General features: G+C 31.9%; 2 protein-coding genes across 2 annotated transcripts; both read left to right on the top strand.

Moving 5' to 3' along the window:
* The first annotated feature begins 1,853 nt into the window (after nt 1-1,853).
* Nucleotides 1,854-2,552, top strand: LOC133337506 (large ribosomal subunit protein bL21m). The gene is made up of 2 exons (XM_061545727.1): nt 1,854-1,948; nt 2,011-2,552. The coding sequence occupies exons 1-2, from the start codon at nt 1,882-1,884 to the stop codon at nt 2,550-2,552; spliced, it is 609 nt and encodes a 202-aa protein (XP_061401711.1). The 5' UTR covers nt 1,854-1,881.
* Nucleotides 2,553-4,309: 1,757 nt separating this feature from the next.
* Nucleotides 4,310-22,030, top strand: LOC133337515 (uncharacterized). The gene is made up of 9 exons (XM_061545735.1): nt 4,310-4,690; nt 4,829-5,399; nt 7,242-7,302; nt 13,885-14,018; nt 15,222-16,181; nt 18,558-18,769; nt 18,844-19,053; nt 19,128-19,910; nt 21,290-22,030. Exons 1-9 carry the CDS (start codon nt 4,310-4,312, stop codon nt 22,028-22,030), a joined length of 4,053 nt encoding a protein of 1,350 aa, XP_061401719.1.
* The last annotated feature ends 1,291 nt before the right edge of the window (nt 22,031-23,321 follow it).

The following is a 23,321-nucleotide window of genomic DNA, read 5'->3' as shown; positions in this document are numbered from 1 at the left end:
CTCCAGAACATGAATACTAAAAAAATTAGTAAGAAACCAAAAATTCGTACACTTGCGAATTCTTGGTGATATCTCATATTTTTGGTAGTGACATTAACAGATTTCAGTGCAATTATTAAGATGATATATTCTTCTCTCCATGCATACTAAGTTTTAACTAATTATCTGTTATATTACAAAAGTTATGACTTCCGAAAAAGGTTTACCTAAAAAATATGAAACCACAAAAAATGCAATAACTTCGAAATTTTGCGTGATATCTCAAATTTTTGGTCAGTTACATAGATATATTTTTCATTATTTTAAACGATTAAATATTTATCTCTCAAAATCAAGTGATTTCGCTAAAATATTCCGGATAGTTCAGAAGTTATGACCTCTGGAACATGAATATCAAAGAATTAGCAAGAAATTAAAAATTCGAGCACTTGCGAATTTTTGCTGATTTGGCAAGTAACATTAAAAGATTTCAAACACAATTATGAAGATGCAATATTCTTCATTTCATATCATTTAATTTTTACCTAATTATTGCCAATATTTTAAAAGTTATGGCCTCCAAAAATAAAGAAAAACCAAAAATAGCCAATTTTATGTCGCAATAATTTAAATCGACAGCTGATAGAATAATCAGATGTTATTGTAGTAACAAAGGTGATCCAGGAAGATCAGCTGCTTCTCAAGTTTGCTCTCAAAATTCATTATTGTGAATTGACTTTATACTATGAAATCGTAAATAACGATTTTTGACTTTTAAACTTTAAATTTTAAAATTAGGTGACTATCTTAGACGACTATCTAACTGGACAGCTGCCTGAAACTAGAAATGTGTTTACATACTTGCAAATAAATCAACTGTTTGACTTTACATTATTTTAAAGCCTGAATAGCTAGGATTTAGTACCTCAATTTAGAGAACATGGTCTAAACGCTTTTACTAATTATTTAAATATTAAAAATTATGTTTGTATTTATTTTGCAACCTAAAATATCGCTCTACATTCTCATTAAGAATTACAACCCTGGTACTGTGATTTATATTCAGGCACAATGCTGTTATTGTGAATTATTAATCACAATGATCCCTTTATATGTTTCCCAGCCACAAAGGTAAGGTTATATCGTAATTAACATTAATTTAAACGTAGCTTGAGTAATGGGAATGAAAAATTTAATCTTTTTTATGGCCCCCTATATATTAAATATAAATTTTTGTCGCTGAATATTCACAATCTATTATTTTAAAAGACAAAAAAAGTAACAGCTGTCTATCTCAGCTAAGCTAAAAGAAAGAATATTTGCTAATGGTTTACTGTGTTCCTTTTGGTGAATAATTCCATTGAGCAAGTTCAGTTCATACGCGGGAGCAACACAACCTAGGATATTAATTGTATTTTTTATTAATATTTGAAAAATTAGGGTTTAAAATACTTGAAAGTGATTTGTCTTCAACTCGGCGGGTATTCATTAGTCAAAATTCGATTTACAGTACTCTAGTTCATTTCAACAATGTTTCATTAACCATTTTGGTTCTTTCTTCTATGCTGCAACTTTCTAAACATGACGGTAAGTGCCATAGCGTTATGCTTTACACTTTCATTCGTAAACATGACAAGTGCCATACACCATTTCCGTTTCGATTTGGTTTTTATCAGCCATTCTCTCCTTTCTCCCCATATTCGCAGTGTTCAACACCTTTCGATTAATCCCAATCGAAAGCATAATAGCTGAACAGCTGTTTATCTCAGCAAGACGATTTGCAAATGGCTCAGACGGTTCCTTTGTTGTGAATAGCTCCTGTTGAACCCCCAACGACACAACCTAGAAAATTTAGTGTAAAATTGCTTAAATTAAGATTATAGCGAAAAAATAAAATAAATTATGGCTTTTTTAGCCCGCAATTTAGTTGCCTTGACGCGTCAAGCCAGGCTTGTTGATAATTTAACACGTAAGTTTAAAATTTCCTTCACATAAATAATAAAAACTAATAACATGTGTCCGGCTTTTCAGATTCAATGAGATGTTTGAGTGTTACGCCACGATTTTGTCAACAACCCAAATTGCAGCTACCCCAAACCACAGCGGATCTGAAAGAAATTTCCAAAGAAGAACAAGCGGAATGTCAGAAAATATTCGATAAAGTAAATCAGCAATTGGCCAAAAAGGAAGAAGGTCGCCTTTTCGCTGTCGTCCATTTGTGTGGTAAACAATTTAAAGTCACGGCGGGTGATATTATTCTAGTCGAAGGCTATTGGCCACCAACAATTGGTGATGAAATTCGTTTGGAGAAGGTAATGTTGGCGGGCGCCAAAGATTTCACTTTGATTGGTGCCCCACTGCTAGAACCCGGTTTGGTAGATGTTAAGGCAACAATTATCGAGAAAACACTGACCCACACCAAAACCCATTTCAAAAAGAAGAGGAGAAAGCAATATTTACGTATCAACTTCCAACGGTCACCCAATACAATGATCCGCATTAATTCGATTGAGGTCAAACAGCAGGTGGATAAACCCACAGCACAACCCATTAATGAGAATAGAATCTTCTAAGAAGAGTTATTATAAAGTAGTTACAAAAGAAAAAAAAAACATGGAAAATAGTTGGATCTGCCGCTGTATATTGTTGTTATTATAAATGTGGAACATTTTTTTGTTTTGAATAAATATTAAAATAAGAAAAACATGGAAAGGAAGATGTTAATTTTTAAACAGGTCTGAAGTGAATCGTTAAGGGAGTCTTTATAGACGAGCTGAAAGGGAATCTTTATAGACGAGCTGAAAGGGAGTCTTTATAGACGAGCTGAAAGGGAGTCTTTATAGACGAGCTGAAAGGAAGTCTTTATAGACGAGCTGAAAGGGAGTCTTTATAGACGAGCTGAAAGGGAGTCTTTATAGACGAGCTGAAAGGGAGTCTTTATAGACGAGCTGAAAGGGAGTCTTTATAGACGAGCTGAAAGGGAGTCTTTATAGACGAGCTGAAAGGGAGTCTTTATAGACGAGCTGAAAGGGAGTCTTTATAGACGAGCTGAAAGGGAGTCTTTATAGACGAGCTGAAAGGGAGTCTTTGTAGACGAGCTGAAAGGGAGTCTTTATAGACGAGCTGAAAGGGAGTCTTTATAGACGAGCTGAAAGGGAGTCTTTATAGACGAGCTGAAAGGGAGTCTTTATAGACGAGCTGAATTGATTTTAAAAACCCACACTTATCTAGGACCTTAATTTTTTTTAAACATTTAAAAAAAATCTGATCCCAAAAAAATTAAAAAAAACCATATTACCCTAAGTATTACAATTATTTGTTTTTCTTTTTTAATTTAAAATATTTCTTCTGAACGTATCATTATTATTTGGATTTAATTTTTACTGTAAAGATATATATTTAATTAATAAATAATTAAACGATTCCATTTTCCTCTATTTAAAGTCATGTTATACCATTTTTCTACATTACGTTACGTCAGCCAATAATTGTGTGCGATACCCCTTTATGGCAACATTGTTTGTCAATTCACAATTGACACATTAGAATTATTATTTTTTATTTACATTTTTATTAAAGAATATTTATATAAATAAATAATTAAATTATGTGTTTTTTTATTTATTTAATGTTTTGTAATTAAAAGCCGAATGGTTTCCGCCCGTTATTTCAGTCATGTTATACCATTTGTTTGCGTTACGTTACGTCAGTGAATAATTGTGTGTTATTTTCCTTTGTGGCAACATTGCGTGTCAATTCACAATAATGCATTACAGTCTCAGCTGATGAAATAACAGCTGAGACCACAAAAATTAACATTATTTGGTTATGTTTATTTTAATATAATAAAATTTAATTTTAATGTTAAATTAAAATAACAGTAATAAAATTTATTCATAAAGAAATTCATACATATATACAAGTGGCAACATTGTTTACAATAAGAATTGTCAATTATTAGAATAAGAAAAAAAAGAAAAACACAAACATTTCTCACTCATATGTGTGCTTTGCTCTCTGATGACAGCAACAACAACAACAAGATAGAACGAGTTTATGCGCCGGTCTCACTTTGCCTGCCTTCACATCGCATATACTTACGATACCAAAAATTTTTCACATAACGCATTTTAGTTGCCCTCTGTGAATGTTCTGGAAACTTTATCAAGTGTGATTTCTCTGTGGTGGAGGAGCGTCGCGACAACGTCATAATCTTACTCTAAAATAGATAAAATATCAAAAAAAATTGTTTATTTTGAATTTGGTTATTTTTTTGTTCGAATTTTCCTCCTGAAAACAACGTCTTGGTAGAAAAAATGGCTGGAAAATAATGAACGATTTTGTTCATAACCTACCACCACAATTTGCAGAAGAGTGTTGTTGTTGTGTTAAAAGCGATTTGCAAGGGTATTTGGAAATTGAAGTGAGCTATATTAGTTTTTTGGCAAAAATCGTCGATGAAAAAGAAAATTCCGGAAGTGCGATTTCATTGTTGAATAATTGTGTTAATAAAAAAAATATAAATAATCGAAAAGTGGAATTTCATCAGAGTCTGCAAGAAATTTATGAGCCCACTAAAGCCAACGTCGGTAGCAACAGCAGCGTTAAGCAAAAAAATAACAATTCCGTTTTGGCCAATATTAAATGTGTACAAGTGAAAATTGTTTGGTTTGGGGAGAATAGCACCGAGAGTGCCGCCGCAAATATTTTGGTCAGCTGTGAATCGTCGTTGTTGTCGTCGCCAAAACGACCAAAGCCGCCCCAACATCAACAGCAGCATCAGCTCTTAAGAACAAAAAAGAAAAATAAACACTGCCAGTATTTCGGTGTTTTGTCATCCTCCTCACAGACATCTTCGTCGTCGTCGTCTTCGGTATCTGTCAACAGCAATAAACTACGGTACCGTATTTGCACCAGCGTTGGTCTATTCTTAGATTACTTGCGTTCTTGCAAACCCATTCAAATAATAGTGTCGGACAGTGGCTGCACCAGCAACAACAACAAGAACGGCGGTAGCCCAGTTCTTCTGGGACAAACACAATTGCGTCTGCCATCGATTCTATTGAGAAAATTTGCATTTAACATTGCAAAAGGTCATAAAAATTTTGAACATAAAAGTAAAATCTATACGCTATATCAACGGCAAAGGAACCAACAACAGCAGCCGCAAGAACATCAACATTCATCGTCTTCTCCCTTAAAGAAATCCTCGTTAAAATCGGGTGAAATACAATTACGTTTCAAAATGATGTTTGCACCACCGGCTGCCGCCACATCAGTGGCCATGCCCCTGACCACCAAACATGGTGTCCTTCATGATAAACACCATCATCATGCACACCACCATCATCACCACAACATGCACCATTCGCATATGATAGTCAGCAGTAGTGGAGGAAAAGCAAAAGTTGTCGAACAAGGTAGGTGCTAAACCTGTAGTTTTCCGTTGATCTTAAAAAAAAACAAAAAATATTTTTTTGTATTAAAAAAATGAGTAATGTTTTCTTGTTTTTACCGGCTAAATCATTGTTTATTTTTGTGTGAATTTTTCGTTTTTTTCTAACATTTTTTTATTATGCAATAAATTTATTGACAATTACCTTTTTTATCTAGTATTTTCCGTTTATTTTTTGCTTTCTGTTTACCTTTTTGTTGTTGTGGTTTTGTTTTTGTTAAATATGTATATAACAGCATATATAGTATATAGGAACAAAACGTTGCGAGTGGTTTTTGTTTTTGCTTTGAAGAATTTTTGTTATTCTGGCTCTCTTGTCAAAGAGATGATGATGATGATGTCTTTGCCTTCTCTTTGTCTTTCTCTCTTCTTTTTGTATTTGTGAAAAGGCGGCTTGAAAGAGGGTTTTTGGTACTTTTTTTTTAAAGACAGACAATTAAAGGTGTTGTTATGTAGTGTGACAATTTAATTACCGTTAAAACAAATAATTATAAAACAAAATTGTTTTTTCCTTTTATTTATTTTAAATACAATTGCGTTTTCTTTAATAATATCTGATGTTTGGCGGGCTCTCTTCTCTCACATGAACGTCAAGTGCCCGTTATTACACTACAAAGTCATGGTTGTTGAATTGCAATGCCGGTAAATTAACAAGGTGTTACACTGTAGAATGTAGAGGGAAATGTAAAGTAAATTTGTAATGGTTAACGGGAAATGCAGAAAAAAGACATGCTAAATAATTCTGTTTCGTCAAGTTTTTCCATTTCTATTTCACAGATTTTTTTTCTTTTTATTAACATCTGTTGTTTGATCGTGCTCTCGTTCTCTCACATGAACATCAAATGACGTTATTACACTACAAAGTTATGTTTAATGAATTGCAAAGCCGATAATAATTAATAATTAATTCTGTAAATATTTCGTCTATTATTTCTATTACATAATTTTTCATTCTTTTTATTAACGTCTGTTGTTTGATCGTGCTCTCGTTTTCTGACATAAACATCAAATGCCCGTTATTACACTACAAAGTCATGATTGATGAATTACAAAGCCTAACAATTTACAGGGTGTTGCACTGTAGAATGTAGAGAGAAAATGTAAAGAAAAATTTGTAATGATAAACGGAAATGTAGAAAATGGACATAATAATTATTCTGTAAATAGTTCGTCTATTATTTCTATAACACAAATTTGTTTTCTTTATTTGCCTTTTGTTTGATTGTGCTCTCTTCTCTCACATAAACATTAAATACCCGTTATTACACTACAAAGTCATGTTTGATGAATTACAAAGCCGATAAATCAACGGGGTGTTACACTGAAGTGAGCAAAGGGGGAAGTAAAGCGAATTTTTAACTTTGAACTGTTATATAGGCGGAAAAACGCTAATTAATTTAGCAAACGATTCTGTTTTCTTTGGAATCATGGTTTTTCGATGTCGTCTCCCGCGCTCTCTCATTGAAACACGTGTTATTGTTATTAAAGAACTAAACACTTGAACAGCTATAAAGCCGTCAATTCAACAGGGAGCTTTGAAGTGAGGATTATTTGACATAATATGTTGCTCTCTTTTCTCATATAAAATATGAAAGGACGCTTTTACACTACAAAATCATGTTTGTTCAATTGTAAAGCCGATAAATCAACAGGGTGTTACACTATGGGGGATAATGATGAAATGTAAAGTATATTTGTAACGGTAAAAAAGAATATAGAAGGGAAGATGAAGACTATTAATTACTTTTATAGATTATTTACTTACATTGGAGGAATATTTTTCGATCTCTCTCTCTTTGAAGTACAGAAGAGTTTAACGTTAAAACAGATTGTGAGGCATCCAATGTAGAAGCTGTCAATTTAACAGGGTGACACAAAGCCAGGATTTTTGGTGTAATCATTAAGAATTTGTGAACTATGTTGGTATATCTTACCATATGAACGAACAAATGATATTTTTTTTCTTTATGTAGAGACTGTCTGGTTATGTTGTCTTATATTTACCCCTTTCTCCGGTCTTCAGTCTACAGACGACCAGTGGCAGCACTCTAGGCGGTCTATTACACTTCATCTATGCTATGAAAATGTTTTTAGTATTTGATAAATATACCTCACAATAATATATATAGTAGACTATAATAATATATATAGTAGACATAGTTTTGCTGTGTACTAAATATAAACACCTTTCTATTGTATTAAAAATTACACGACATTTAATTTCGAAAAAAAATAAATAAAAACAAAAAAGAAAACTAGAAAGTTTAATGAACTTTTTTTCTTATCTCTTAACTATATCTCTCTATATATAATATATAGGTATATACATTTGTATATACACCATGTACAGTATTTTTCGGTTAATTGAACCTACGGTTAATTGGGCTTAAATGCACTTTACGGACACCTCTCAGATCATTTTGAAATTTTTATCATAGGTAGCCCTTCTGATGCTGATTACAACAACATACGTTTTTTCGGGGGGAAATCATTTCCCGAGTTATGGGGTTCCAAAGTTCAAAAAATACCCCACTTTTTATTAAACATATTTAAGAATACCACTCCGAAACGTTTATTTTTTATACAGCACATAGTCCTTTTGGAGCTGATTAGAACCACATAATTTTTTTTGGAGAACTTCGTACTTCCGAAAATTTGGGGTTCAAAATTTTAAAAATAAGCTTATATGGTTATTTCTTTGATTTAAGGATTTTTTCCTTTAGGGACACTCGGATTGTTCTGGATCAAGAAAAATTTGAAATTAAAAGAGAATGCTGCTCGCGTAGCCCAAATTTCCACCTGTCCATAGAAGAAAGTCCTAAATCCCCGGCCGAAGGCCGGCTATTCAGAAAAAAATGAAATTTAAAGAAAATTTTGTTCTCATAACTCAATTTGTTGTCGGATAATAAGTAAGGGTATGAAATGTAGGTTTTTATTACATTTTGATACCCCATATTTCCGGAAGTACGAAGTTGTCCCCAAAAAAAATTATGTGGTTGTAATCAGCTCCATAAGGACTATGTCCTGTAAAAAATTTAAACGTTTCGGAGTGGCATTCTTAAATATATTTAATAAAAAGTGGGCGTATTTTTTGAACTTTGGAACCCCATATCTCGGGAAGTACTGATTTCCCCCCGAAAAAATTTTTGTTGCTGTAATCAGCATCAGAAGGGCTACCTATGGTATAAATTTCAAAATTATCTGAGAGGTGTCCGTAAAGTGCATTTGTTCCGTTAATTGGTTTCCACGCTTAATTGAACCACATGATGGGTCAAAAATATTTCATTTCAAAGTAAGCGGGTTCGGATAATTGGTTCCTCGGTTAATTGAACAAAAATTTGTGCAAATTTTGATGTGCAATTAACCGAAAAATACTGTATCTGTCTGTCATTTGCTTCGGTCTTACGATCTGCAGCCCCCTTCAGAAGATTGAATATATTGTTTTATTTGTTGTTGTATATAATCTATAGTTTACGTCGTCATTAGTTTTTGTAGATGCCAAAAACAAAAAATGGTCGCCACTATCTCTACCAGAACACCAATTCTCGGTAGCTATGCCCTGCATGTATGTGTAGGAATTTTGTGTTTTCCCCCCGTTTTTTGCTTTAACACAAATTTGCACACTTCGAAAAAAGTTTCCATTCACACGACGCGCCGCAGCAGTCCTAAAGCAATGTGTAAATGAAAACAAAAAGGAAAATTGGAAATACATACAACAAAAAACAAACAAATCGAACTATTGCGACTGCAATACTTACAGATACATATGCGGAAAGAGATTTGTATAACACGTGTGGAGAATTTGTTGGTTGACATTGTATTGCTTGTAAATGGCGTTGTGATTTTTAATACAGAATTTCTGTAAAGAAACCTTTGATCTCTATACAGACCAATTGGTCTTCACAAAGACCTCTGGTCTCTATCCAGACCAATTGGTCATTATAAAGACCTCTGGTCTCTATACAGACCAATTGGTTTTTATAAAGACCTCTGGTCTCTATATAGGCCAATTTGTCTTTATAAAGACCTCTATTCTCTAATTGGCCTTTACAAATTCCTCTGGACTCTATACAACACAGATTTCAGTATAGGCCAATTGTTGGAATAACTCTGGATGTCTATACAGACCTATTTGGTCTTTATTAACAATTCTGCACAGATTGATATCTAAAAAAGAACAAAAAGTTAATACATATTCAATATATCTTCTATTCATATTTTAAATACCTTTTATAGCTCTCCATTGGTTTCTCAGACATTCAGTTGTCTTCATTTTTAATTTCTTTGCTATTTTTCACATTACTCTTCCTACCATAAAGCAAGTGCATGCACAGACACATATTTTTGTCATTGGCCTTCAAATCAGGCAATTTCCACAATGTAGCTCTGCCGTCTCCCCCATGGAGGAACACATTTTTAGCTTATCTGATTTTGCTTTCGTCAAACGAACGAAACAAAAAAAAAACATGTTGCTACTTGGCTGGCATGCACACACATGAAAGAAATCGAAATGGTTTTTATTTTTTGCATAATTCTGCCATAGGAAATAACATTACTTGTCTCCGCGCGCCGCCTCTCGTTGTTGCTGTGGTTTGACATAACCCAGCTTAAATGTAATATGAGGCGAGAAAGAATAAATTCTTCGCGCCAACCGTCCCCTCTCTCACTCTCATTGTTGTTTATGTATGGTTGACATAACCGGCTTATATGTAATCATAAGACTGTCGACAGACAATATTAAGGGGCCTTTAGACGATGTGTTTTATATTGTGATGGGGTGAGTTGGTGATTTAATTTAAATTGCCGCAACTTTTTTAAAAATTGTCGCATTTTAATGAAATAAAAAGTATTATTTCGTTTGAGATCTATATTTTTAATATTATATAACGACATGTATTTAATTATACTTTAGACTTGTAGAAATTGAGAAAAAATATTAACATACATATATTATCTTTAGGAACTAAACGAAATCTAATAGTTCCTGCAATTTATATATTTGTTTTGCATATATTTATAATACCTACGTTCCTCTGGGAAGTTAAAAAAAAATATTTTTTTAAGTACACACTTTTCTAGCAAAAAAAAAAAAAAAAAAATAAAATAAATAAAAAAATTTTAAAAAATGTTCGCTTCTTTTGAAATGTAGGGTTTAGACTAGTAAATCCACTCTATCTCAAACGTCAATTCCATTGCGTATACGTTCAATGCATTATATTTAACGTATACGCTATGGAATTGACATTTAAGATCCAATGGATTTCGTAAATCTAAACGTATCTTTAACAGCACATTAAAAATTACGCTTCTATAGGACCTTATAATATATATATATAGATTAAAATTTTCACTCTTCTCTAGACATTAAAACTAGGTTTTAAAAAATCCTAGTTTCTTTAGGAATTCAAAAAATCATAATTCTCTGACCTTGAGGAAATATTAAAAAAATCTACGATTCTCTACTTTGAACAAATATTGTCGAATGTCTAGGTCCTTGAAAATAATACTTGTAAAAAATTTATGATTCACTGATGTCTAAATATATGATTAGAAAATTTTTTACTACCCTAGGAATTTCAAAAATATTAAAAAAATTGAGTTAGTTTAGTAAAAATCTGCGCTTTTCTTTGAAATTTCTTAAATTTTGTTTTTCAATTTAACGCATTTTGTTATTTTTTAATTTTTAATTTGGAATTTTAAATTAAAAAAATATTGCCTCCAAAAAATGCCACAAATAATTTAATATTTTGCAAGGTCCATAATATTTTAATAAATGTTTAAAAAGTAGAATTTAATATAATAATCCCTAATTTCCAAACATTTCACATAATAAAAAAAGCGTTTTATTCAAAACTTTGGTGTGAAAAAGTCAAATATACTTGACAATTTTTTTTATTTACCTATGGACATTTTCTTTGAAATGTATTTTTAAGTCACCATTTGGCAAGGATATTTATTTTTTCTTATTCTCTGCTCTTGTTTTAATTATTTCAAGAATTCCTTGCCTACTCTTAAGTATGTTCCACCCAGACATTATGAAGTGTTATGCAAACAAGAAGAATAGCTAAGCAGCAACCAATTCAAACAAAGAAATTAAATTATGTCTGTCTGTCATTTTTTATTCTATACATGCGAGTACATCATATGAAGGTTAAAAGGCATACATTTGTGTATATTATAAAACCTACATAGCCTGATATATACAAAAAAATTATAATCGATAAGAAGGTAGCAGGCGTCATCAAATTTTTATATATATATATGCACAAACAAAAATTGTGTATGAAACAATCATAATTAGAAAATAATGAATACGCTAACTGTATGGTATATATAAATTCTTTTTGTTCTTTTTATTTCTATATTATATGTATATATTTGTGAAATTCTTATTTGACTGATAATTATTTAAATTCGTTCAGTGACTTATTTGTTTTTGTCTATAAGGAAATACCTATTACAATAATCAGGAAATATGCAAAAGTGTTTTGATCAACAAATTTGTGTTGTTGCCAGGCCTCATATGTTAACGTCTGATGACAATTAACCTTTGCTTTTATAAAAGAGAGAGATAAAATGTAACTTCATAAACATGCAATAAGACATAAGGAATGCATGCATTGGCTGGACTATGATAATAGATTTTTAATAATAATAATAATAATTTATTAAAGATATATATTATTTATTGGATATATTGTGTAAAGTTGCACATAAAATCGTTGTATGCCTATAAAAGTAAAGTCTAACTCTCCTTTACAAAATGTAAACAATGAAAACCAACCGTTGGTGAGAGAATGCAAATAGAGAGAGAGATAAACTGTTAATTCACTATTATGCAAGCAGGAGAGATAGGAGAATGCATTATTGGCGGGAAAATAACTCAAATGAAGGAAATTATTGTTCTAGTTCTTATTTCATTTGATTATAAAAATAATTTATTAAAAAATATAATTTATACGAAGTAATGACAAAAAATAAACTCCAACTCTCCTTTACCAATATGAACATACATTTATAGCATATGATAGAACATTTTTTTGGCGGGAAAAGGATTTCCACTGAAATAAAGGAAACGTACTTCTACTTCTTTGATATATTAAAAAAATATATGGGAAAAAGAAGAAGATTGTGGAAAACTTATTGCACTGGAATCAAATTAAATCGCGATATGAAAAAAATCACTTCCTCTTTACAAAAAAGGGAGAGAATTTGTTTTTGGCGGGTACAAGAACCCAAATGAAAGGTATTGTATTTTCAAAACCATTTTTTGGATTATTGTATTGTATTTACAGTGATTTTAAAGGGAAAATATGTTAGCAGGATATATCTTCTGTTCAGGGACCTTTAGTAAAATTTAGTACACAATATTTTTGCCATTGACACCAGCCATCTAAAATAAATAATTAGGGCAGAAATCGGCAAAATTCGAAATTAACCTCAAAAATCATTGCTAATTTATAACCCTTCATAATAATTGAAATTTTAAAGACTATACATAATACCTAAAGATTTCTTTTGTTCTGTGACCTGCAGTGAAATTAAGTGGATAATATCTTCTGCATTGACATCATGCTCCTAAAATAAAATATAATGGGCCAAATCGGCCAAATTCGAAATTAACCTCAAAAATCATTAAATTTTAACAACCCTCCATTATTACAGCGATTTTTAAGGGGAAATACGTTAGTTGGTAGTTTCTTCTGCTCAGAGATCTATAGTGAAATTTAGTGCAGAATATTTTCTGCATTGGAGTCAAGCTTCTAAAATAAAATCTAATGGGCCAAATGGACAAAATTTGAAATTAACCTCAAAAAATCAATAAATTTTAACAACCATCCATTATTACAGCGATTTTAAAGGGAAAATATGTTAGCTGGATATTTCTTCTGTTCAGAGACCTATAGTGAAATTAAATGCCGAGTATTTTTGCCATTGACACCAACCGCCTAAAATAAATTATATGGGGAAAAATCGTCAAAATTCAAAAATAACCCAAAAAATCTTTAAACTTTAAACCTTACACTGGAGATTTCCTTTGTTCAATGACCTTTAGTAAAATTAAGTACAATAAATTAAAATCCATGAAATTAATTTCTATTTTTTATTTAAATTGTATATAAAAGAATATAAAATAAAAACATATGTATATATTTTTTCTTAATCTCTCCCAAAAGTTCAAATAATTATTGTATTGTATTTGAACTTTAAGTGTGATTTTTTTTTTGGTTTTGTGTCTAGTTCTTATCTCTCTTAGGAATCTTTCATTGTAGTTTACAGTCGCCAAGTCTTAATTGGTGGCATATAGCTTGGTGATAGGAAGCGAAAAAAGCACTGATACGCTTAGGAATTGTATAATACCGGAGCTAAGAATACAAAATCCAACAATAACAACCATAATCAATTTTTTTAAATGATACGGATGCTGCTGATGATGATTCAATTTTCAGTTTCTTTTGCATTTTTTTCACTATTTATTGGCATACATTTGCCGCTATAGAACTTATTGTAATTCAACACTTTGCAAAGAAAGGTCGCGTGTTTATTCGCAAATCAATTGCGATTTATTTATGTTTTGTAGCGGGTAAGGCAAACAAAATAATTCTTAAAAAAAAAAATAAATTGTAAAAAAAATCCTTTCAAATATTTAAATAACAAGTTTTAAAAAAGTGAATTTAAAATGGCAGCGTTTGCCGAATCCTTGCTGATGGACAACAACACAACAATACTATGTATATTTCGTTGTTATATATAACAAAAGGATATCATTTCGAAAAGAAAATTATATAGTGATCTATGTTTGTGTTTTTAATAATAAAAAAAATGACACCAGCTGCCTAAAATAAATTATTAGCATTATTAGAAATTAAAAAAAAAATCGAAAATAACCTAAAAAAATCATTTCTACTTTAAACACCACAATCAATTGCATCGATTTTGAAGAGAAAATATTATAGCTGGAGATTTCTTCAGTTCTGTGACCTATAGTGAAATTAAGTGGAGAATATTTTTGCCATTAAAATCGTGTTCATAAATACAACTATTATGATAGATATCGGCAAAATTCGAAATTAACCTCAAAAAATAATTCCTTTTAAAGAAACTTCCATTATTACAGTGATTTTAAGGAGGAAATTCTATACCTAGGGACTTCTTTTGTTCTGTGACCTATAGTGAAATTAAGTGGAGAATATTTTCTGCATTGACATCAAGCTCCTAAAATAAAATATAATTGGTCAAATCGGCAAAAATTAAAATTAACATAAAATATCATTCATTTTTAACAATCCTCCAATTATTACAGTGATTTTAAAAGGGAAATACGTTAGTTGGAAGTTTCTTCCGTTCCGAGACCTATAGTGAAATTCTTTGCTGAAAATATTTGCCATTGGTATAATCCGCCTAAAATAAGTTATTACGGGAGAAATCGGCAAAATTCGAAATTAACCTCAAAAACCATTCCTAAATTAAAGCCTTATATTATAATTGTGGATTTGAAGGAAATATATTACAGCTAGAGATTTATTTTGTGCCCGGACCTACAGTGAAATTTAATGCAGAATTTTTTTGCCATTGACATTATAACCCTAAAATATACTATTATGGGGTAGATTGCTTCAAATCGAAATTAACCTCAAAAAATATTTTTTTCTTAATACAAAAATATATTTATAAGGAATTTATTATGTGTTCTCTTAATTTTTTTTTATAAAAATAAAATTATAAAAACTGTTTATTATTTTAATATTTAATTATTAAATCATTAATTTTCTATTTCTCATTACAGGTGACAAATCCAAACGTTTATCAACACAAACGACGAAATCTGAAGAAATTGTTGAAGCCATGAAGAAACTCGATGCTAAGCTAGTTGCCTATTTGGCTGGTGAAACTGAACTCACCTCTAAGATTTCCCCCACAAATTGTGAGGTTATGGACGACGATACTAATGTTAATCTCAATTTAAATAATGACGATGAACAACAACAATTGCAAAGTAATCACACTACCCGCTTGGACGATTTATCGCCCGCTACAAAATTGAACATTTTCAAAACCATTCATGGCATTAAACTCGAAATGGAAGCACTTACCCTGCAACCAGAGGGCACCAAATGCATGAATTTGATGGCAAGTGAAATTCGTCCGATTTTCACCGTTGAATGTCAGCTATCGAATGAATTGATAAAGAAAGTGCCACGCCATGACATGTTCCATATTATACAATTCGAATCGGAAAAATTCCAAAGTCTAACACAGTGTACACGTTTCGGCCAGAAGGATGAACGCGCCGTCAAATTGGATGTCGACGAGAATGGCAATGAGTTGAGTGAAATCAACTTGGGTCGCATCTATTTCACGGTGTGGTGGCGTGAACCCGGCACCTGCCTCAATGAAATGTTGGGCATGGGCACATTGGAAATATCCGATCTATATAATGCCTCACTGCTGGAACAGTGTAAACGCATTGAAATCCAACGTCGTGGTCGTCACTTGGCCTGTCTGTATTTTAAAATCACCCTACAGCGCCACGACAGCAACAGCAACAAGAATGGACTCAAGAAACTTAACGGATTTTTGCCCAAACAGACCAGTTTTGATAGTGGTGATGATGATGAGGAGGAGAAAACAACATCATATCCGGCTGATAAGCAAAATATGTCAACATCATCGGCAGCCAATGCTGCTCAGCAACAGAATCAAAATCAATTGAATTTGGCCGCTGATAAAAACGCCACAGAACAAGGTGATTATACTGATAAATTCTGGTTTGTAAAACACAGCAAAATACAATGACTAAGATTGTTGCAAGAAGAAGAGTATTATTCTAATAACAACAAAAACACCACTTTTATTATGTTGACAATGTTGACTGAAACTATGGGGGGACTCCCCCAACACGATATTGTAAAGGACATGGACAAGGATATTACAATACAAATTGTATTCCTAATAATATTCTCACAATGGTTTATGATTATATGTTTACAAATAAATATATTTGCGTTTGCAATTTTGTTGCAAACAATCGAACAAAATAATAACAATAACAACAATAACACAAACAAAACACAAAAAAAAAACTTTTTTGTTTTCTTATTTATTATTTTTTTTTACAAAAAAAAATAAGGATTTTATAGAGCTATATTAAAGGTAGGGATTTATTTTGCCTGGAGACTAATAGTAAAATTTTATGGAGAATAATTTCTCCATTGGCCTCAAGCCCCTAAAATTTGTTATTATGAGAGAAATTGACAAAATTTGAAATTAACGTTAAAAATCATTCCTTCTTAAAAACCAACCATTATTACAGTGATTTTAAGAGGAACTATTGTAGCTAGAGTTTTCCTTTGCACTGTTACTTATAGTGAAATTTAATGGGAAAAATTTTCTGCATTGACATCAAGCGTCTAAATTAGACTATTATGGGGTAGATTGGCAAAAATCGAAATTAACCTCAAAAATAATTCCTTCTTAAAAACCCTCCATTATTACAGTGATTTTAAAGAGGAAGTATTATAGCTAGAGATTTCTTTTGTTCTGTGACCTATAGTAAAATTTTATAACGTATATTTTCTCCATTGGCATCATGGCCCTAAAATGTACTAATATGGGCAAAATGGCCAAAATCGAAATTAACCTCAAAATCTGCTCTTTACTTTTCAAACAGCATATTGTTACATATTTTTAAGAGCGATATATTATAGCTACAATTTTCGTTCGTTCTGAGACCCATAGTGAAATTTAATGGAGAATATTTTTGCCATTGACATCATGGCCCTAAAATGTACTAATATATGCAAAATGGCCAAAATCGAAATTAACCTCAAAAATTATTCATTTTAAATAACTCTCCATTATTACACTGATTCTAAATAGGAAGTATTATAGCTAGAGATTTCTTTTGTTCTGCGACCTATAGTAAATTTTATAACGAATATTTTCTCCATTGGCATGGATGGTTAAAATCGAAATTAACCTCAAAAATCATTCCTTCCTAAAAACTCTCACATTGTAAAAAGATTTGGGACGTATTATAGCTAGAATTTTTTTGCTCTGAGACTTATAGTGAAATTTAATGGAGAACATATCCTACATTAACATCAAGCGCCTTAAATATACTATTATTATGGGTCAGATTGTCCAAAATCGAAATTAACCTCAAAAATCATTCCTTCCTACAAAGCCTCACATTGTAAGAAGAATTTTGGAGAACTTATTAAATCTAGAGATTTCTTTTGCTCTGGGACTTATAGTGAAATTTAATGGAGACTATTTTCGTCATTGGCAACAAGGCTCGAAAATGTACTATTATGGGCAGATTGGCCAAATTCGAAATTAACCTTACAAATTATGCCTTCATCTTCATTTTCACACAATTACAGTGATATTAAAGGGATGTGTTATAGATGCCGGTTTAGTTTTGTCTGTGACCTATACTGAAATTAAATGGAGAACAAATTCTCCATTGACAGCACAGACCTAAAATAAACTTTTATGGGGTATAGTTGGCAAATCTGAATTTAACTCATTAAAAGTCACATTATTGGAGGGATTTCCAGGGAATCTATCATGGTTACAGTTTTCATTTGTTCTGAGACCTATATTGAAATTTCATGAACAATATTTTCGCCATTGACATCATGGCCCAAAAATAATTTATTTATTTGTCTTTCCTTATTAAAACTCACATTGTGGGACAGATTTCAGGGGGATATATCATGGTTGCAGTTTTCATTTGTTCTGATACCACTAATTAAATTTAATGGAGAATATTTTTCCCATTGACATCAAGGCCCTAAAATAAATTATTATGGGTTAAACTGGAAAAAATTGATTTTAACCTCAAAATCTAGTCTTTCCTTATTAAAAATCACATTGTGGGATATATTTCAGGGGGATTTAACATGGTTTCAGTTTTCATTTGTTCCGAGACCTCTAATGAAATTTGATGTAGAATATTTTTGCCATAGACATCATGGCCCTAAAATACATCATTATAGGTTCGGCAGGCCCAATTTGAATTTAACCTCAAAAATGAGACTAACTTTTCCTTCGTCTTTAAAAATCTTTTATTTTTTGTATTGTAATTAATAATTTATTTATTAATAATATCTTTCAGGTCAAAACAACAACAATCTCCAGGTGGCCCAGACAAATTTCGATGATGAGACAACCAAAATACGTCTACTAAAAGGTTTGATCTATGCCAATGAGGCACGCAATTTGGAGTTGGAATTACAGCCACAAATGTTTTTAATATGTCGCCGTTTTTGGTTAGATGAACCGGTGGCGGCCAAGGCCGATGGTGGCAATAAATTTAATTATCAGGAGGTATGGATGGCATCATTTGCAATATTCTCTTTATAGATTTATTTTTAATAATATTTCCCCCTCCCTTTGTTTAGCAATTTTCCGTCATCAACGATGAGAAGTTCCTACAACGTGTCGACAAACAATATTTGCATTTGGAATTATGGCAACGTATGAGTTCGGACGATGGCAATGGTAATGCAGAAGAAAAATTGCAGCCAATTGGTATAGTACGCATCCCATTGCATCAGTTTTATATTGCATATCGGGATGCTGCCATAACCAATCATTTGTGTAAGGGGAAGGTATGTGGATATTTTTATATATATATATATTTTTTTGTTATTTGGAGAATAATTGAGGATCGTTTGTTTTTTAGCTTCCTGTAATCTCCATTGATGCCTGGGCGCCAATTTTAAACTGGCAAAGTGGCGGGAAAATTGGCGAACTTAAATGTCTGTTGGCTGTGGGTAGTGAGGAACAAATCAAAAATCTTAAGGATACCCGAGGTCTAACAATTACCTTTAATTCCGAAATGGCAACCAGTTTACAGGAGCGTAAACTTCTGCACAATTTAAAACCCTTACAAATGGCCAGTACTTCCAAGAATGTGTCAGCAACAGCCACAGCTAATAAAGCACAAATGAATCCAACTGGGAAATCCGCAGCCCCCAATATGACCCCTACATCGGCTTCTACAAAACTTAAAAAGACTTCCGATTTATTGGATATGTTAAATAAAGTCCTAATGACACCACCTCCAACCGCAACACAATTAGGTGGTCCAGCAGGCACTTCGTCGGAAATAATGGGGTCTGCTGCTAGCACCCCAACCACAACCACATCATCATCATTGAAACCCTTGCAACAATCTAATTTAAAACTTTTCAAATTTGCTTTGGAAATACAAAAGGCCATTGGTTTGCCGTTGAATCCCTCGGGTAAATCGAAAAAAGGCTCGAAGCAACGTAATGCCTCAAAGAAATTTCCACCCAATGAGGCACCAAATACCTATGTTACATTCCAAGCAGAATCGGCACCCTACCCGACATTTAAATCACACGAAGGTTTGGTCTATGCCACCAATATTATTGAGAAATCCTGTCAACCACAATGGCAGCAACGTTATCGTCTCTCGGTCACCATTGATTATCTATATAATGTAAGTTTTAATATATCTACAATTTCCGTTTATTCTGTGACACATAGTGAAATTTAATGGATAATATTTTTTCCATTGACATCGTGGCCCTAATATAAAGTTTTATGGGGTAAACTTGCCAAATTTGTATTTAACCTCAAAATCTAGTCACTCCTTATTAAAACTCTCAGTGTTGCATAGATTTCAAAGAGTTTATATTATTGCAATAGTTTTCGTTTGTTCTGAGACCCATAGTGAAATTTGATGGAGAATATTTTTGCCAGTGACATCACTCCCCTAAAATATACTGTTATGTGATAGACTGGCGAATTTTGGATTTAACCTCAAAATCTACGCTTTCCTTTTAAAAACTCACATGGTTGGAAAGATTTTAAGGGGATATATCATGGCTACAGTTTTCATTTGTTCGCAGACCTATAATGAAATTTGATGGAGAATATTTTTGCCATTGATATCAACCCCCTAAAATAAACTATTTTAGGGTAGATAGCAAAATTTGAATTTAACCTCAAAATCTATGCGTTCTTTACAAAAACTCACATTGTTGGTGAGATTTCAAGGGGATATATCATGACTACAGTTTTCATTTGTTCACAGACCTATATTGAAATTTGATGGAGAATATTTTTGCCATTGACATCAAGCCCATAAAATAAACTATTATGTGTCAAATTGATAAAATTCGAAATTAACCTCAAAATTTAGACTTACCCTATTAAAATTCAAATTGGTGCTACACTTTTCTTTTCTTCTGAGACACATAGTGAAATTTGATGACGAATATTTTTGCCATTGACATCATCCTAAAATATTTTTTTCTTACATATTTTTTCAAAATTTCCAGTCGTGATTTTTTATTAAATATTTTTTCAAAAGTCTCCAAAGTCGAGATTTTTTTCTCACATATTTTTTCAAAAGTCTCCAATGTCGAGATTTTTTATTAAATATTTTTTCAAAAGCCTCCAAGGGCTTGGCTTTATTAAAAATATTTTGGATTTCTTAAACATATTTTTCAAAAGTCTCCATTAAAAATAGTTTTTCAAAATTCTCCAAAGGCGTGGATTGCATTTTTAGAGAATATTTTTTTCAAAAGTCTCCAAGGGCTTGGCTTTATTAAAAATATTTTGGATTTCTTAGGTTTGGATTTCTTAAAAATATTTTTCAAAAGTCTCCAAAGTCGTGCCTTCATTAAAAATAGTTTTTCGAAAGTCTTCAAAGGCATGGATTGCATTTTTAGAGAATATTTTTTTTATATGCATGTCTTATTTGGAAAATATTTTTTAAGGGTCTCCAAAAGCTTTTCATGTCTCCAATTTTTTGTTAAAATTTTCAAAAAAATATTTTTTTAAATGTTTCCCTTTTTTAAAATTCCTTTCCAGGCCCAAAAACGTTTCATCTTAAAAGTATGGAAAAAATCCGCCCTAGACCTGGCCCAGGGACGTAATCAGCCAACACCCATTGAAGATGCCATTATCGGTTTTGCTGCCTTGGATTTGACCGTATTCACGAAGGGTTTACACATTGCCGGGCGTTTCAATATTGTGGATTTTAATGGTCGCATTAATGGTCAATTGGAGATACGTTGTCAGCCATTGGAAGATATACCAGCCGCAATGACCAGCCCATGTGGGCCAGCATTATCATCTCTACATGCCACCACAGCCGCCGGAAGTGGTGCTGCTGGCATACCCTCCTCCTCAACCTCTGTGGACTCGGTTATCGATCAATTTGAACAAACCTTAGATTTGGCCCATTTGAATTTGGGTCAGGCCATTAAACGTAAATTTACCGAATTAGAGGGTATATCGCAGAGGTTACGGGCCCGTTTGGGTGATGTTACCGGTACCGAAATACCATTGGAATTTAATGTCGAACAATTGGACGCATGGCAGCCATTATCATCCGATTTAAATGATAATGATTTGGATGAATTTGAAAGGGATCTCAATACACCACCACCGCCGTCGTCGTCGTCATTGGGGGTGGAGGATGAGAAACGTCAGGATGATGAGGGAGATGGGGAGAAAAATAAAAACTCCAATAAAGAACACACCACCGCCTCCGGTACCAAAATGAAACAAGGGACTTGTGAAAGCGCCAAAGATGGCCCCAGTGAATAGTGTTTGTGGTTAGGACAAACCTTCGTTGTCTGTCATTTTAAATATAATTACTATTATTGCACGTTTTTATTCCTTAGTTTGTATTCCTCCCTCGCATTTTCAATAACATCATTATGGTCTCTCCAGGCTGCTGCATGTTATTACAAACAAAATACCACATATTCATAGCATCTAAACAATAACAAGAATATTAGTTGTAGCAGTAGGTCCGTACGTTATGGTATTAATACCGCCACAGCTCCTAAGTTAAGTAGCACCAGCACCGATTACACCACAGCAGAGTTTCCTATATTGTTGTCATCATGACACCACGGAAAAGAGCAATCAGTCGAACTAAACCCGCAATAGGAGGAGACTCTATTTCAATTTCTGGGTTCCCAAATAAAAATGTACTTATTTTTATTTAATACATGCAATTATTTTTTTAGCACACATATACATGCATAACATATGTATGTATGTTTGTGTATTTTTCATAGTCAAAAAAAGGAATATAATTCGCCAGGGCAAAACCAACAAAAATTCTCTTAAGCAAAAAATGGAAAACGTGATTTGTTTTTATAAAACATTTATCAATTAATTTTTTTCTAGAACACAATCAATATATTTTAAGAAAAAAAATATATATATTTGGATTTATATACATACATATATTATTATTATTTTTAATTATAGTATTTATTTTAAAAGGAAAACAAAACCCTTGATACACTTTTATTAGCTAAGCTTTTTTTACAAAACAAAATATTATTTTTTTCATCATTTTGTTTTGTAGAATTATTTTTGTTAAGTATGTACTTAAACCAAACAACCACAACCACCATATATACAATTTATATATCACACATACACACTATATAGTCACTAGTATTATAACTTACTCTAATTATTATTATTACGATTATTATTATTATTATTAATTATTGTGAAGAACAACAACAATGAAGGCATATTGAATATGAAATGAACAAAAAATAAAATAAAATACAGAATATAACAAAAATGCTTGCTTGCACAGGCATGCAATGCAATTAAACATACAAAATATTGATGTTAAAATAACAAAAAAATATGAATTTCTTTCTGATGATGCAAATAAACATAAAAAAATTAAATAAAACAAAATCAAAGACAACAAGATAAAAACTTTTAATATAGGTGTTTTCAATACTTTATTTAATACACAAAGTCATAGTAGAAAAATTTGGGATAATTTTTAAGAGTATTTATTTTATATGGACCTTAAATTTTTTAAGCACCTTTAAAGGCGTAGATTTCTTTAAATATTTTT

The sequence above is a fragment of the Musca vetustissima genome, unplaced genomic scaffold (assembly GCF_032173495.1).
Source record: "Musca vetustissima isolate MV318-11 ecotype Yass unplaced genomic scaffold, APGP_CSIRO_Mvet_v1 utg3750, whole genome shotgun sequence".
In the NCBI taxonomy this organism is placed as follows: Eukaryota; Metazoa; Arthropoda; class Insecta; order Diptera; family Muscidae; genus Musca; species Musca vetustissima.
The sequence above is the reverse complement of the archived record's forward strand: the minus strand, read 5'-3'. Positions and strand labels throughout refer to the sequence as shown.

Bases quoted from the DNA above. Each gene is read 5' to 3' on its own strand.
- LOC133337506 (XM_061545727.1), top strand. From the start codon at position 1,882: ATGGCTTTTTTAGCCCGCAATTTAGTTGCCTTGACGCGTCAAGCCAGG. The intron at 1,949-2,010 runs GTAAGTTTAAAA...CCGGCTTTTCAG, and splicing joins GCTTGTTGATAATTTAACAC to ATTCAATGAGATGTTTGAGT.
- LOC133337515 (XM_061545735.1), top strand. From the start codon at position 4,310: ATGAACGATTTTGTTCATAACCTACCACCACAATTTGCAGAAGAGTGT. The intron at 4,691-4,828 runs GTCAGCTGTGAA...TCCTCCTCACAG, and splicing joins GTGCCGCCGCAAATATTTTG to ACATCTTCGTCGTCGTCGTC. The intron at 19,911-21,289 runs GTAAGTTTTAAT...ATTCCTTTCCAG, and splicing joins CCATTGATTATCTATATAAT to GCCCAAAAACGTTTCATCTT.